The sequence below is a fragment of the Gymnoscopelus braueri genome (genome assembly GCF_963280865.1).
Source record: "Gymnoscopelus braueri genome assembly, chromosome: 9".
Classification (NCBI taxonomy): Eukaryota; Metazoa; Chordata; class Actinopteri; order Myctophiformes; family Myctophidae; genus Gymnoscopelus; species Gymnoscopelus braueri.
The window spans coordinates 19393297-19407042 of NC_137610.1; the positions used below are offsets into that span (position 1 = coordinate 19393297).

Below are 13746 nucleotides of genomic sequence, written 5' to 3' on the forward strand. Positions count from 1 at the left end.
GTCTGCCTGGAGCTGGTCAGGTGTTCGTTTTATCCAGCGACATAAACTTTACCTCTGGGACATTGAAGATTGGATTATTGTCGTGTTGACACACACACACAGCCAGTCAGCACCATGCTCAGACGGATCCTCCAGATGGTGAGTCTTTCTTGGAAGAAAAGGGCAGTTTGTTTATGATGAAACCAACTCGCTTTACATGCGAAACGGGCCTACCGTATAGACTGACTTGGGGGGGCGCACGTTTTGAAACGCGGCGTTGCACGGCTGCGCCTTTTCCGCCCGTATTGCAGCGTTGCCATGTCCGCTTATTATAAGCGACTTTGGGCTTCTTTTTCTGTCAAGTCGCTTGTAAATATTGGTGGTTGCGGTTTTTTTGGGCTTGCTTCCCAAATGTAGTCTAAACCAGTGTCTCTCAAACATTTTCATGTCAAGGACCTCCAATTAATATGTATTTGTCTGCGTGGACCCCCATCTGAAAAGATTTTTTTGGGAAAATAGCAGATCTACAAAGTACAAACTTGTAGATCTGCTATTTTCAAATAGCCGACAGTCCACTCTTTTGGGCTTGTTTTCAAAGACCTGGTTGCTTGTTTCTCTCCCAAAATCTGGCAACACTGGTAGTGTGTACGTCCAAGACCAAAGCTCCGCCCCGCTGTCTGGGCCATGACAACGTATCGAGCGCTCCTTTTACTACGACCCCAGAGCTGATGTTTAGCTAGCAATGACTGACTGACTGGATGAGGGTGCTTTCCCTTGCCTGTGCGCCACCGTTGCTGTTATTATTAACCAACCATTAATACACAAATGATTGTATTTTGTTAAGCCAGCCTAGGTAGTTATTAGTGTTTGTATTTTACAGTTTGGCTGTGTGTAATTCATTGCCATGTTCGCTTGCTAACGTTGACATTAACGTTAGCTATACAGGCTAGAATAAGGTTTACCAAGGATTCGTCGGTGACGTCACGACAAGTAGTGGAAGTGTTTGAACCATGCTGTTATATAGTTAATTGACGCAAAACAATTTAATGACTAGTTTTTTTACAGACGAAAATATTTTTTCTTTAAATGTTTTTGCCCAGGTCTCATGTTTCTTTGAAACAAGAAACATGCTTTTCTACTTCCTACTACCGATTGTTTGCCACGTCACTGACCTATCCATGGTACCTAATAAAGACTATCCTAGGCTTTTAAAAAAATAAAAAGGCTACTGGTTGCTTGTTGGTGGAAACCCCTGGAATACAGTTAGTGGTGGTTTTAAATCCCTGGAATACAGTTAGTGGTTTTAAATTCCTGGAATGCAGTCAGTGTCAGTGGTTTTAAACCCCTGGAATACAGTCAGTGGTTTTAAATCCCTGGAATACAGCCAGTGGTTTTAAACCCCTGGAATACAGCCAGTGGTTTTAAACCCCTGGAATACAGTCAGTGGTTTTAAACCCCTGGAATACAGTCAGTGGTTTTAAACCCCTGGAATACAGTCAGTGGTTTTAAACCCCTGGAATACAGTCAGTGGTTTTAAACCCCTGGAATACAGTCAGTGGTTTTAAATCCCTGGAATACTAAACCCCTGGAATACAGCCAGTGGTTTTAAACCCCTGGAATACAGCCAGTGGTTTTAAACCCCTGGAATACAGTCAGTGGTTTTAAACCCCTGGAATACAGTCAGTGGTTTTAAATCCCTGGAATACTAAACCCCTGGAATACAGCCAGTGGTTTTAAACCCCTGGAATACAGCCAGTGGTTTTAAACCCCTGGAATACAGTCAGTGGTTTTAAACTCCTGGAATACAGTCAGTGGTTTTAAATCCCTGGAATACTAAACCCCTGGAATACAGCCAGTGGTTTTAAACCCTGGCTTTACAATGTACTGTGTTAACCATTTTCACCCAGGTGTCCCTGTTTTGGGTATGTCATTATAAGTAAGAAACAAATAATAATGTAATTAAATATATGCACCTCTATAAGCCCATTGTGGGCTTAATTGTTTCAATGGGCCTTTATTGGCAGTGGTGGCCTTTTTAAGATGTAGTGGAAATTTGGAAATACTCCAGTAAAGTAAAACAAAAAACTCAAAATTGTACTTAAGTACAATACTTGAGTAAATGTACTTAGTTACTTTACACCACTGTTTATTGGTTTACGTTAGATGATGTTATGTTAGTTAAGATAAATGATCAACCACTGCTTTTATAGCAGCTGTGTATGTGTGTGTGTGATCTGTTTACATGTCTTCTTCCAGGCAGCCCAGCTACTGCTAGCAAATTACTATAATAATAATGTTACTTTATAATGAATCTTGCACAAGAACTGAAAGACAACTCTCCCTTGAGTTTAGATTAGAAACCACAGCCAGGATATGTTATCAGTGATAGGCGGGCGACGCCGCACAAATGTACACAACTGCCCTATTCATTGTAATGAGAGCTGCTCCACAAAGTGTCTTTTGATAACACAGCTTACAAGACTTGGCTGTCTTGTAGAAACTGTAGCTTGGAGTGAGAGAGTGAGGTCTTGTACATGATAACATGCTTTATTCCTAATAGAACAACCTTCTCTGTAGGACTCCATTTAAGTATCCAACAGTCAGTGTAGTATTATTCTTTTGAGTGCAGGCAGGGTCAAAGTGTGTTTCGTGAAGTGAAGGCTTAGCCTTAGCCTCTCTTCTAAGGGGCGGTGATTCCCTACTTTCCAGTGTCCTCACATGACACTGCTCAAAGTATGTGTAGGCCAAACAGATTACTTCCCTAACCTCTTCCCGCACACAGAAATGCTGGCCTAATTCATTCATTCATGAAATGTCAGGCATCAGCACTGCAGTCAGATCAAATATTTTGTTGAATGGACATTTTCATCAGTGACGTCCTCTCTCCCTAGCTGGGTTAATAACTCTTAATGATAGGGTGTGTTCTTTAATGTAAACATCTGGTTTACTTTTACGCCCCATTACAGTGACTTGTGAGGTCTGAGCAGGTCATGTATACTTTGTGCAGATGATCTCCACACAAAAAGCTAAATAAAACAATTAGCCTAATTATCTATTATCAAAGGTTGGATTAGCAATAGTTTTAGGTACTGGACAGTGGAGCTGTTTTTTAAATAATACGTTATGAGAATGTGGTTTCAATGGGAGAATAAAACACTCCTCTTTGGCAGAGAGGATGTTTGTTTATGTTTGAGACATAGGAATTAGACTTCATTACATCCCCAATGGCAGGAATGTGTTCTGATTGTTTAAGACTTGCTTCAATGTTCAAAATCACAACCAACCAGTTTCGATGAGTATCATGGGGGAAAAGTCAGACTAATGTGGAGGTAGAATTCTTTTTAATGTTCATCTGTGATGTGCTTTGGCCAAGATATTAAAATTATTCAGAAACAAAGAAGAAAATGTCCACTCTAGTTGATACATGTTGTAACATTTAATTACACTTTCATTGTTTACATAGCAAATGAGTCTTCAGACTAATCCTTTATCTTCTCTATGTCCTCTAGACTCCTGGGAAAGCAGGGTCTCAGAATTCAGAGTCAGACCAGCCGCCCAGTGCAGACCTCAACAATGACCAGACCTCTGAGGTAACTGGACAATTAGTTCTCTGGGTGAAAGCTTGTGGCATCGTTCTAACTTGCAGGCCTCTGTTTTCTCAGAATTGCTACCACACCTTTGTTTTTGTCTCTGCATCGCTACATTATGGCAATATTCTTTTGAAGCTGTCTGCTTACGTAAATATGGGATATCCTGGCAAAGTCAAAAAAAAAGATGCTTGGTCCTAATGATTGTTTTTCTCTATGCAGGGCTTCATCTGTCCTCAGTGCATGAAGTCTCACAACTCTGCTGAGGAGTTGTTCAAACATTACGAGTTGTTCCACGACACAGGAGATATGCCCACCAATGTGGGCCCCAGTCGGTAAAAAGAAAACCTCACATTTAACGGATTCATTGTTTATGAAGTGTTATATTGATTGATTATTAATCACAATCAACACCATAGTGAGATCTCACTGTGCACTCGTGCTGTCTGTGTAATCGGGTATATTCCTTTAACATGCAAATGTGTCTTCCTTGTTGTAGGGAAGACCTCATAATGTTGAGGCAAGAAGTTCAGGACTTGCATGTCTCACTCAAGGTATAATCTTGTATATATGGACAATGATTGGTTGTTAACTGTGTTTATTTAAAAAAAAAACTGTCTACAATGCATTTTGTGTGTGCATATGTGTCTGTAATATGCATGTGTATGTGTCTCTTCTCTATTTTAGGAAGAAAAATGGTTCTCCGGAGAGCTAAAGAAGGAGTTAGACAAAGTGCAGGGACACCTGAAGCAAGTAATTCATTTAAGTTGCTAAACAACTATAAAGTAATCACAGTCACTCTACTGACAAATACCGCAGAAAAACTGGCATGATTTACAAATGTGGAAGGAGTTGAAGAATATGAAACTACAATGTATTTAAGATGTGATCTATGGATGCCTGATCTTGTTTCTGCTCTCACCAATACGGATGATACTGTACATGTCAATGTGTCTCTCTCTCTCTCTCTCTCTCTTTCACTCCTTTGAATTCTCAGGGAGACGGACAGACGGGTACAGAGGATTTAGGTGAGCAGAGTGGAAAATAAATTTAAAAAAGATTCCATCATGATCTTTAGTTACTAAAGCTGCTTTGCTCATTTCTTGTCAGTCCTGGAGAAGAAACTGAATGAGGCAGAGACAGAGAAATTCAACATCAAACAGATGAAAGACCTGTTTGAGCAGAAGGCTGCCCAGCTGGCCACAGAGATAGTGGGTAAGTTTGGGGTAAGCAAGCCAAGAGACTGGGGGTCTCTGTGCTGCCTTTGTAAATTACGCAACCCCCATTGTGTCGCACATATTATCTTGTATCGGTTGTTTTTCCACTTGATAGAGTATGTTTGAATTTTGAATATTGTACTGTGATAACAGTTTTATATTGCTGTTTTCCTTACAATAAGAATGGGTAAATCTCCCTTTTGATTTGATTACAGGTAGCTATCTTAAAACGCATTCTAATCAGGTTGGTATTCCAGCTGCTCTGATCGGGATGTTATTAATAAGGCCTGAATGTGTGGTCGAACCCAACAGACATTAAGTCACGCTATGATGAAGAGAAGAGCCTACGGGAGGCCGCTGACCAGAGCTTGACCAAACTGACCCAAGAGTTGCAGACAGCAAAACAGGAAAATGAGAGACTTCACACAGAACTGGTATAATACACACTCAGATTGCAATGCACTGAGGTTTATTCCCTTCTTACTAGGCTTCACACATACTTTGTTGTTTGACACATTTCTCAATAATGTGCTTTCCTGTTTGAATGAGACACGCTGAACTGAATCCATGAACTGAAACCATGAAATCAGTTTGGCTCTCAGCTGCTTTCCGGAGAATAGCCTCCCACCCCCCACATGACCCTTTCACTGTTGTTATGGAAACGTGTGTAACAGAACTTCATCCAAAGAATTTGAATGAAGTGAGTTAAAAAGTAGTCTGTACAGAGTTTAGTACAAGTCTTGGACACACGTTTACCATGATCCCTGTATCTGATACATAATGCTGTCTACTGTTTCTAGTATATCAAAATCGGTTGGTGGCTTGTGGCAGAAATCCAAGGAGCAATAACCCCTCTTCTAATATGCTTTCATAAATGAGTTCAGCATGTATTTCCCCTACACCCAGAGGGGCCCCTTTTGCTGCTGAATGTCTTTGCACTGCCCCCTAGCTGCAGCGGCCGGGAGTGGAGGACGTGGAGGTTCTGCAGAAGGAGCTCGTGCAAGTGCAGACACTGATGGACTGCACGACACGTGAGAAGGAGGAAGAGTCGGAGCGCCTCAAATGCCACTATGAGGAGCTGCAGAGTAATTACACTACCTCAGAGGTGAGGGGAACCAAGGAGATGCTTGCCCTTTATACTGTTGTTTCTGTTTAATAATGGCTCTTCTAATACTTTCCCTAGAACAACACCAAAACTAGCAACAAAAGGGCAGCAAAACCTTCTTTCTGTCAAAAGGGTGTCATGTTGAAAAGACACCTATTCTCCCAGGCTTATGGCAAATAGTAGTTTTTTGTTTTGTTTGGTGGTTTGTTTGTTGGTTGTTCATTGTTTTTGAAGTAAAGCGTCCTTGGGTTCATGAAAGGCGCTATATGAATTCAACCTATTATTATTATGTTGGCGAACTTCTTTATTCATATTTGAATAAAGGCAAACACACAGAGATACTTAGATTCATACATACAAACCTCTGTAAGATTATAGCATACTGGTATATAATGTGTATGCTTAAGGTTCTGCACCCTTTGCTGAATTATTTACTTAGGTCCCACATTCTACATTGACTCACCTGCAAAGATGTCCTCAAGTTTCAAATTATATTAAGCTACGATATATTTAATCTGTAAATCAGGTGGCTTGAGGCCTAGTTTCCAATCCTGACATGTCTGCCCGGTGCATAATTATGTCCTATTTCCTGCATTATGCATTATTGATCCCTGAAGACTTTTTGAGGGAATTGGAGTGATAATTTATAGGGTTCCATCCATCGGCTACAGTATATTTCTCTCCCTGCACCATCCCTCCAGCTCATCCCTCATCAGGAGAATATCAAATTCCAACACCCCAAGAAGCTGCAAGTGTCCATTTTTGTGGCTCATACTGACTGGCTTTTAATTACATAACCGCTTGAAGAGATAATTAACACTGATCATTCTTTATTGCAGTGATCAAAAGTTTCTCAGAGAACTAGCTTGTACATAGGCTGTTGGAAGAACATGTGATGTTGTTCAATTGTCTATGTGCTGGAATGTGCTTGCTCCACTCTTTGGTGTTCTATCTATTATGAGGCAATAATCAATCACATACTAGAAAAAGTGCTCCTCGGATCACAGGTCTCCGCCAGGTTAGGTAGGTTAATGTGGGCCAGCAATGTTCGGAATTCGCTCAGGATGGAATATGAAAAAGGCTCTCTGCAGTCAGAATTCCTTCATACCTAATGCGGCTTGGCATTCAGGGCTGAATGTTAGACCGCACCCACTGTGTACAGTGCTGAAATTGTCATTTTGCCTCTGGACCGCCACTGTTTCTTTCTGAGGTTTGTAACTCCTATGCTCCTCAGACAACCTGTATTCAAAACAAGGGAACCAGGGGACCTGGTACTGCCAGACCCCTAGTGGTTGAAATCTGAATGGCCGGAAATCTGAATGGTTTCTAAACGTCACACTAAGCTTGGCCAATCAAAAAGACGGACATGTAAGAAAACGTTTTCGTCCATATATGGACGAAAACGATAGCAAAAGGGGACCGACAAAGCCTCATGTAGGCCTGACCCCCTGGGTCTGGCAACTATCCATGGTACGTTGCTGGCAGATTGCGGAAATAAAATAAAATAATCACAAGCTCCTTGATTCAGTCAGACACAATGCTCGCATTGGTGTCATCTGTGGTGATGTTAGGTGAGTTCGAAAGGCTTGGAGGTGCAAGTGCCAAAAAGAACTTTGGCGTTTGTTCATTTTCTCTGCAATTACATCATTTTGCTCTTGCAACTTGTTCTTATAACTTCAGCAAAAAGTACGCTGCAGCCTTATACATCGCTGACTGTTTAAATAATGAAGACCACACCAATGTGCACATAACCCCCCTCCCCTTTAACAGTAGATAGCTTAATGCTAACATAGCAAGATGATGTGCATATTTGGTTATGTTTTCACCAAGGCTAGTGGTTCAATGACACTTTTGGATATTAATCTAATGAACCAACCAGCATCTTGCTCTGTGTAGCAGTGTCTGTCTGGCCTGTGATTCACCTGTGTACCTGTCTCTTTCTCCCCACCCCCCTCTCATCCACTCTGCACCTTTCCCCCCTCCGCACTTGCTTGTTCTCGAAGATTCGTAAACTGGAGGTAAAACTTCTTGTTTCACGTTGGCCCCAGACTTGAATATAGGGCTGCATCTTTTCTTAAGAGATTATTATATCGATTACTTTTTTTGATGAATTGAGTGAATTGAAGCGAAAGATTCTTTTCGTGCAAAAGTAGAAAGTCTACAAGCTAACAAAGCTTAGTATCTCGCGGTGTTGTGAGCTTGTAGATCTGCTATTTTTGAAATTGTATTCAATTGTATTGTTGAATATATCTTCACCTATAATGACATGCCCAAAATAGGGATGGAAAGTTAAAAGTGGTTAACTGTTGCAGCCCTATTGTACTTCACACGTTTTCTCCAAAATCGATTATTTGATTCAAATCTTTTTCTTTTTTTTAAATAATCGATTAAATTGATTACTTCGGTTAACTGTTGCTTGCACCTCTACTTGAATGCCTCCTATGAGTTCAGTTGACTATATACAGTAATGTATTTAGCATTTTTTCATTTTTTTTTTCAGGTCCAGGATTTTGTCCATACATCTTATTTATAAGTTAAATTTGTGATAATAGTACTAATACGTGTTTGGATTGTTTTTACATTTGCCACCTTTTTAGTGATGTATGCCATAGTCATAGTGTGTAATTGTGCGGTTGTTTTATGTTCTACTATATACCCTTCTGGATCACCTGTAATATCGTTGCATTAACAGATGACCATATCCCAACTGAAGGCAGAGCTGGAGAAGGGTCCCCAAGAAGCAGCTGTCTATACACAGCAGATCCACCAACTACAGAGCAACCTGAACAACTTGACGCAACAAAGCCAGGTAGTGCGCACACAAATACACAATAAAATCCCTACAGTACGTTAATTTAACTCTGATCGTGCACAAATGTAACCAAGTGAACCTGCATGGTCCATTTGGGTCCATTTGTACCCACATAGAGTTAGAAATGGATAAATCAGCACTGAAGATTTTACTGTGCACTACTAAACAAACAGTTAAGCACAGTTATTTCAGTCATTTGACAGGTTTACAGGGGTCAGCACATATCTGCAACGACAACATGCCTACCAAGGCATTTGCCTGCCAACAACAAAAGCTAGGTGGGGGGGATTTAATTTTATACTGGTTAACGAGCCTCACCAGCTGCCCTTAAGTGCAGAACATGGCAGCCTACTTTATTTTAACCATCCTCCCTTGCTCTGCATCGCTCCATCACAATGTGCCCCCTGTCATCAGGCTGCGTGAGCTTGCGTTGGCAACGCTGATATGTTGACAAAAATCACACGCACGTCTATAATTAAACCCAGCATGGGTGGGGATCTCTGCCATGCAGCCACTGTCACTTGGGGTGAAATACGATCACAGGTAACTGTTACTGCACCAATGTACCACAGCGCAAATTGACAGTTTGCTGTGTGTGCTGCCAGCTAGAGATGAAGTCCTCTCGTGGCAGGCGTGTGTCCATATCGCGCTGTGCTCTAAGCCAAGTAAGTGTCTGGATGAGAAGAGGAGGGATTTATGGACCTGAAACCCCCCAGCAGTGTGCCCTGAGACTTGATCCAGGTCCCTCATCACGGGATGAATAGAGACGAGACCGGAAAGGGGAGAAGGCTGAGGAGGATAAAGACGAGATGAGAGAACCACATAGAGGATCAGTTCTAAGAACAGCCAGGTGAACAGCCAGCGGGAGTTTCGTTGAATCCTAAAGGCAGGATTAGAGATGAATAACTGAGCAGCACAACGTGGTGGCGACACGGGGAGAGCTAGACGGTGAGCAAGGGCATGAGGAGGAGAGGGATGGACATAACAGCACGAAGTCTCCAGAGAGAGGGATTGTGGGATGGTCATAAATGAGAGCCAGCTGCTATGTGACTTGGGGCAAAGCAGATAGAAGAGGTTTACCGCCACACTCCCTACTTAGCAGAGCGAAGCACCATTAACAGCATTTTGTACTTTATCACCCAGCTGGCAAATTTACTGCAGGAGTTTTACTGTATGGAGGGGCCATGCAATGTATACATAACCCTGGTATTCCAAGTGCCTTGTCATAAAATCTGTCATTAGCAATGTCACATTAGCAATGTCACTCCACTCTATTTTAAAATGTGTTCTTAAAGAGTTCTTAAAGACGAATGTGCGTGTGACACAGGGCGCTTTCACCCTCTTGCAGCTCCTATCACATTTCTACTTGTATTGGTTTCTACATTGGACGGTGAAAACTGAAGAGGGAGGGAAAGCAAGCAAGAGAGAGGAGGGATGACGTGCAACACAGGTGTTGAGCTGAACATTGGTGCTTATCTGACTGAGCCACCAGAGCACTTTGAACATTGTGCTGAATCTATTAACCATTTCCAGCATTCCTACCGTAGACATTACCAAGACGACATCAAAGTGGAGAGAAGAATAACTTAAAGCCACACTTGTATGATTTTCACACGCCATCATCCTAACTTCTCGTGCTCATGGCTTTTTCACAGAGCCTGTCAGAAAAGTTATCCCGCAAGGAGAAGGAACACCACGGATTAGAGGAGCACCTGGGGCTGGAGCTGACTGCCAAGAAGGAAGCGCAAGCAGGTCTGCATCAGAGGGAGATGGAGATACAGGAGCTGCAGGCCAGAGCCGCAGGGGCCGAGGCCTCCCTGCAGAGGGCGCGGGCGGAGCTCGGCGAGAGGGCCGAGGATATGGCGAAGCTGAAGAGGGAGGTCACAGAGCTTGAGGTGAAGCATGGGGAACTGAAGGCAGAGAGGAAACAGCTGCAGCAGCAAAGAGAGGAGAAGGAGAGCCATGGAGCCCAGCAGCAGAGCGAGATCAGTCAGGTACACCTCAAATAAAATGATACAGGATTTATTTGATTAAAGCACTCTAGTACTAGTACTACTTGCTATAGCCTTTCACTGTTTTAGTGCAAGGTTGTTGGAGATGGTGTTATGATAACAATAATTATATCGATTCATGTTTATTACAATTAACTGAACAATCGAGAAGCACAGGTTTTTAAAAGTATATTTTTATACATCAACGAATCAATGCAAACAAAATTATAATAGATTTTTGATAAGCAAAATGGACCCTTTAGTTACATTTGTATACTCAATTAACAGCGTATGTACCATTTAAAAACTACTCAGCTGAGAAATGAAAGGGACATTTGATTCTGTTTTCCATTCCCGTGTGAAGTCTGATGGCGTTCTCCCCTGTCTACCTGTCTGCTCTTCCTGTAGCTGCATGCTAAGCTGCTGGAGGCTGAGCGGCAGCTGGGCGAGTTGCAGGGCCGCCTGAAGGAACAACGGCAGCTCTCCGGGGAGAAGCTGAAGGACCGCGAGCAGCAAGCAGCCGACCTCCAGCTCAAACTCTCTCGTGCAGAGGAACAGGTAGGCTCGGCTGAACCGGAGCGGAATTAGAAAATTAACAGACGCAAATGTATGTCTGCAAGACTCTGCATGAACAGATTTTGATTTAACTGTACTGTACTTTTAGCATTAATGATTCAACCAATTAAGGGTAAGGCAACAGGAAAGGGACAACTTCAGATATACATACTACAGGATATCTAGACAACACTATCAGTTGCTTTTTTAATATCATTAATTATATTAAAAAAATTAAAAGGCAACTGTACCGGTAGCATCGTGGACATCACAATAATGGTATCACGATTGGAAGATTTTACTAGATTAAAATGTCTTCTGTTTCCTTGTCTTTAAGCCCTATGTACTTCCTCGTACAACGATTAGCGAAAATAACCGATCAACAAGCTCTGAGCTTGTAGATCTGCTATTTTTGAAAATGATGAAATCTTTTGAAAATGTTCGCCTATAATGACACGGCCAAAATAGGGGTGCCAGGTTTAAAGTGGTTAATCGTCAGATATCTTGGGGAAAAATGTAAAGTGCTGACTTTGGTGTCTTTGGATGTCCAGTTGAAGGAGAGCGCCGTTAAGAGCACGGACCTTCAGCACCAGGTGGAGAAGGCCAAGCAGCAGCACCAGGAGGTGCTGGCCCTGCAGCAGAGCACCAACGGCAAGCTGCGGGAGGCTCAGGTACCGTTACCGCCCAGCTCAACCTTCACTTCGACAATTCCTGCTTTCTACCTCCTGCTCTAACCAAGCTGTAGTTAGTTAGCATGAATTGTCCTTTAAATTAAAACATTTTTAACCCTTTAAGACCTGAAGCCGATTCTACATGTCTCCTAAATCCCAACAGTTTTCTGAAAAACGTATGTTTCTACTTTTTCATGTCAAGGACCCCCAAAATGATATGTATTTGGCCGCGGACCCCCATCAAAATATTTTGTTCCAGGGACCCCCCAGAAGCAAAGATTTGAGTTAAAAATGTTCGCTTTAAAAATATATATATTCAAAGATTTGCACACATTTTCACGATTTTTCAAAAATAGCAGATCTACAAGCTCATAGCGCGGCACCGAGTGCCGCGCTACGAGCTTGTAGATCTGCTATTTTTGAATAGCCCAAAGTGTAAAATAATGCTTTTTAGCTCAACAGTTCCAGGTCTTAATGGGTTAAATTAAAACATTTTTAACTAGTATTGTCTGGCAGTTACATGATGTGAAAATTCTCATGCACTGACATTTACAAAAAATATTGTTTTGCATATACCTGGTAGCAATGTCATGACAAATCATCTCCCCTTGACCTGACCACTGGTGCTAGTGTGAGTCCTTTAGAATGTGATTTCATCTTTTCCTTTATATTCCGCTGAGTTAATTATTGAGCGTTTCTTTTCACTTGAGTTTTTTTTTTTTTACATTTTGTGCTTCAGATGTTTAATTTCAGAATTGGGTGAGAACTTTTCAGAAAATCTGACAATCATGGAGACAATTGAATCTTATCGATTTGATGTTTGGCACTCAAAACTATTATACCTTGTGTCTCTGCTTAGAATGACCTGGAGCAAGTGTTGCGTCAGATTGGCGATAAGGACCAGAAGATCCAGAACCTGGAGGCCCTTCTGCAGAAGAGCAAGGACAGCGTGAGTCAGCTGGAGACAGAGAGAGAAGACCTGTGTGCCAAGATCCAGGCTGGGGAAGGAGAGACGGCTGTTCTCAGCCAGCTAAAAGAGAAGAACCATACACTACAAGAACAGGTAGATACACACACATACTGACACAACTTAAGTGGAGTTTAGAAAGTGGCACCAGCTTGAATCGGTGCTGCAGCGAACACAATAGACCGTTTGCTAACCTCCGCCTCCAATAATGATTGTCCAATGCTAACTTAGCAACCGTTGCCATTTGCCATGGACTCGGACAACACTCCCATTCATGTATCGGGGGAGACACGTGGTTGTTTACACCCTCTCCAAGACCAACCAATAGGGGTCAGCAGTGACAAGGGACTACAGTACATGGGAGAATTGGCAATTGGCATAATTACTAAATTGGGAGAAAAAAGGAAAACATTTTTGCACTAAAGAGAAAGAAAGTGGCAACATCAAGATCGGCTGCTAGTATAACATCATTATCTAACAGGATAAGACAGAATGTGCTAATAGTCTTTTCTGTAACTGGTGCTCGGGGGGTTTAAGGCCAGCCACATGACAGACAAGCTGAAGAACCAGTCTGAAAGCCACAAGCAGGCCCAGGACATCCTCCATGAGCAGGTCCAGGAGCAGAAGACCCAGCTGCGGTCTGCTGAGGACCGAGCGCAGGCACTCCAGACCTCTGTCACTGAACTTACAGCCCAGCTCACGGAGAACAAGGAGAAGGTGGCTCAGCTGGACTCACAGGTAACCTACACAATCACTTGTCTACTTTTACTCATCTTAATGGTCAAACCAGTTATCAGAGCAAATACTGACTCAAATAAGATTTGTTGGACATACACTTTGGGGATTTATTTGGGAAATCTAT

General features: G+C 42.2%; 1 protein-coding gene across 2 annotated transcripts in view; it reads left to right on the forward strand.

Annotated features, from left to right (window-relative positions):
• eea1 (early endosome antigen 1) overlaps nt 1-13746 on the forward strand; it is a 26612-nt gene continuing 12866 nt past the window's right edge. The window contains exons 1-15 of one of the 2 annotated variants that reach the window (XM_080438631.1): nt 1-138; nt 3489-3569; nt 3789-3901; nt 4066-4120; nt 4254-4319; nt 4564-4594; nt 4677-4781; nt 5096-5217; nt 5733-5888; nt 8581-8697; nt 10356-10694; nt 11100-11249; nt 11798-11917; nt 12777-12980; nt 13422-13622. In XM_080438631.1, coding sequence (XP_080294757.1) covers nt 115-138; nt 3489-3569; nt 3789-3901; nt 4066-4120; nt 4254-4319; nt 4564-4594; nt 4677-4781; nt 5096-5217; nt 5733-5888; nt 8581-8697; nt 10356-10694; nt 11100-11249; nt 11798-11917; nt 12777-12980; nt 13422-13622 — 1884 coding nt within the window. In that variant the 5' untranslated portion in view covers nt 1-114. Of the gene's footprint in view, nt 139-3488; nt 3570-3788; nt 3902-4065; nt 4121-4253; nt 4320-4563; nt 4595-4676; nt 4782-5095; nt 5218-5732; nt 5889-8580; nt 8698-10355; nt 10695-11099; nt 11250-11797; nt 11918-12776; nt 12981-13421; nt 13623-13746 lie in introns of those variants that run through there. The other variant, XM_080438632.1, reaches the window with a different exon arrangement.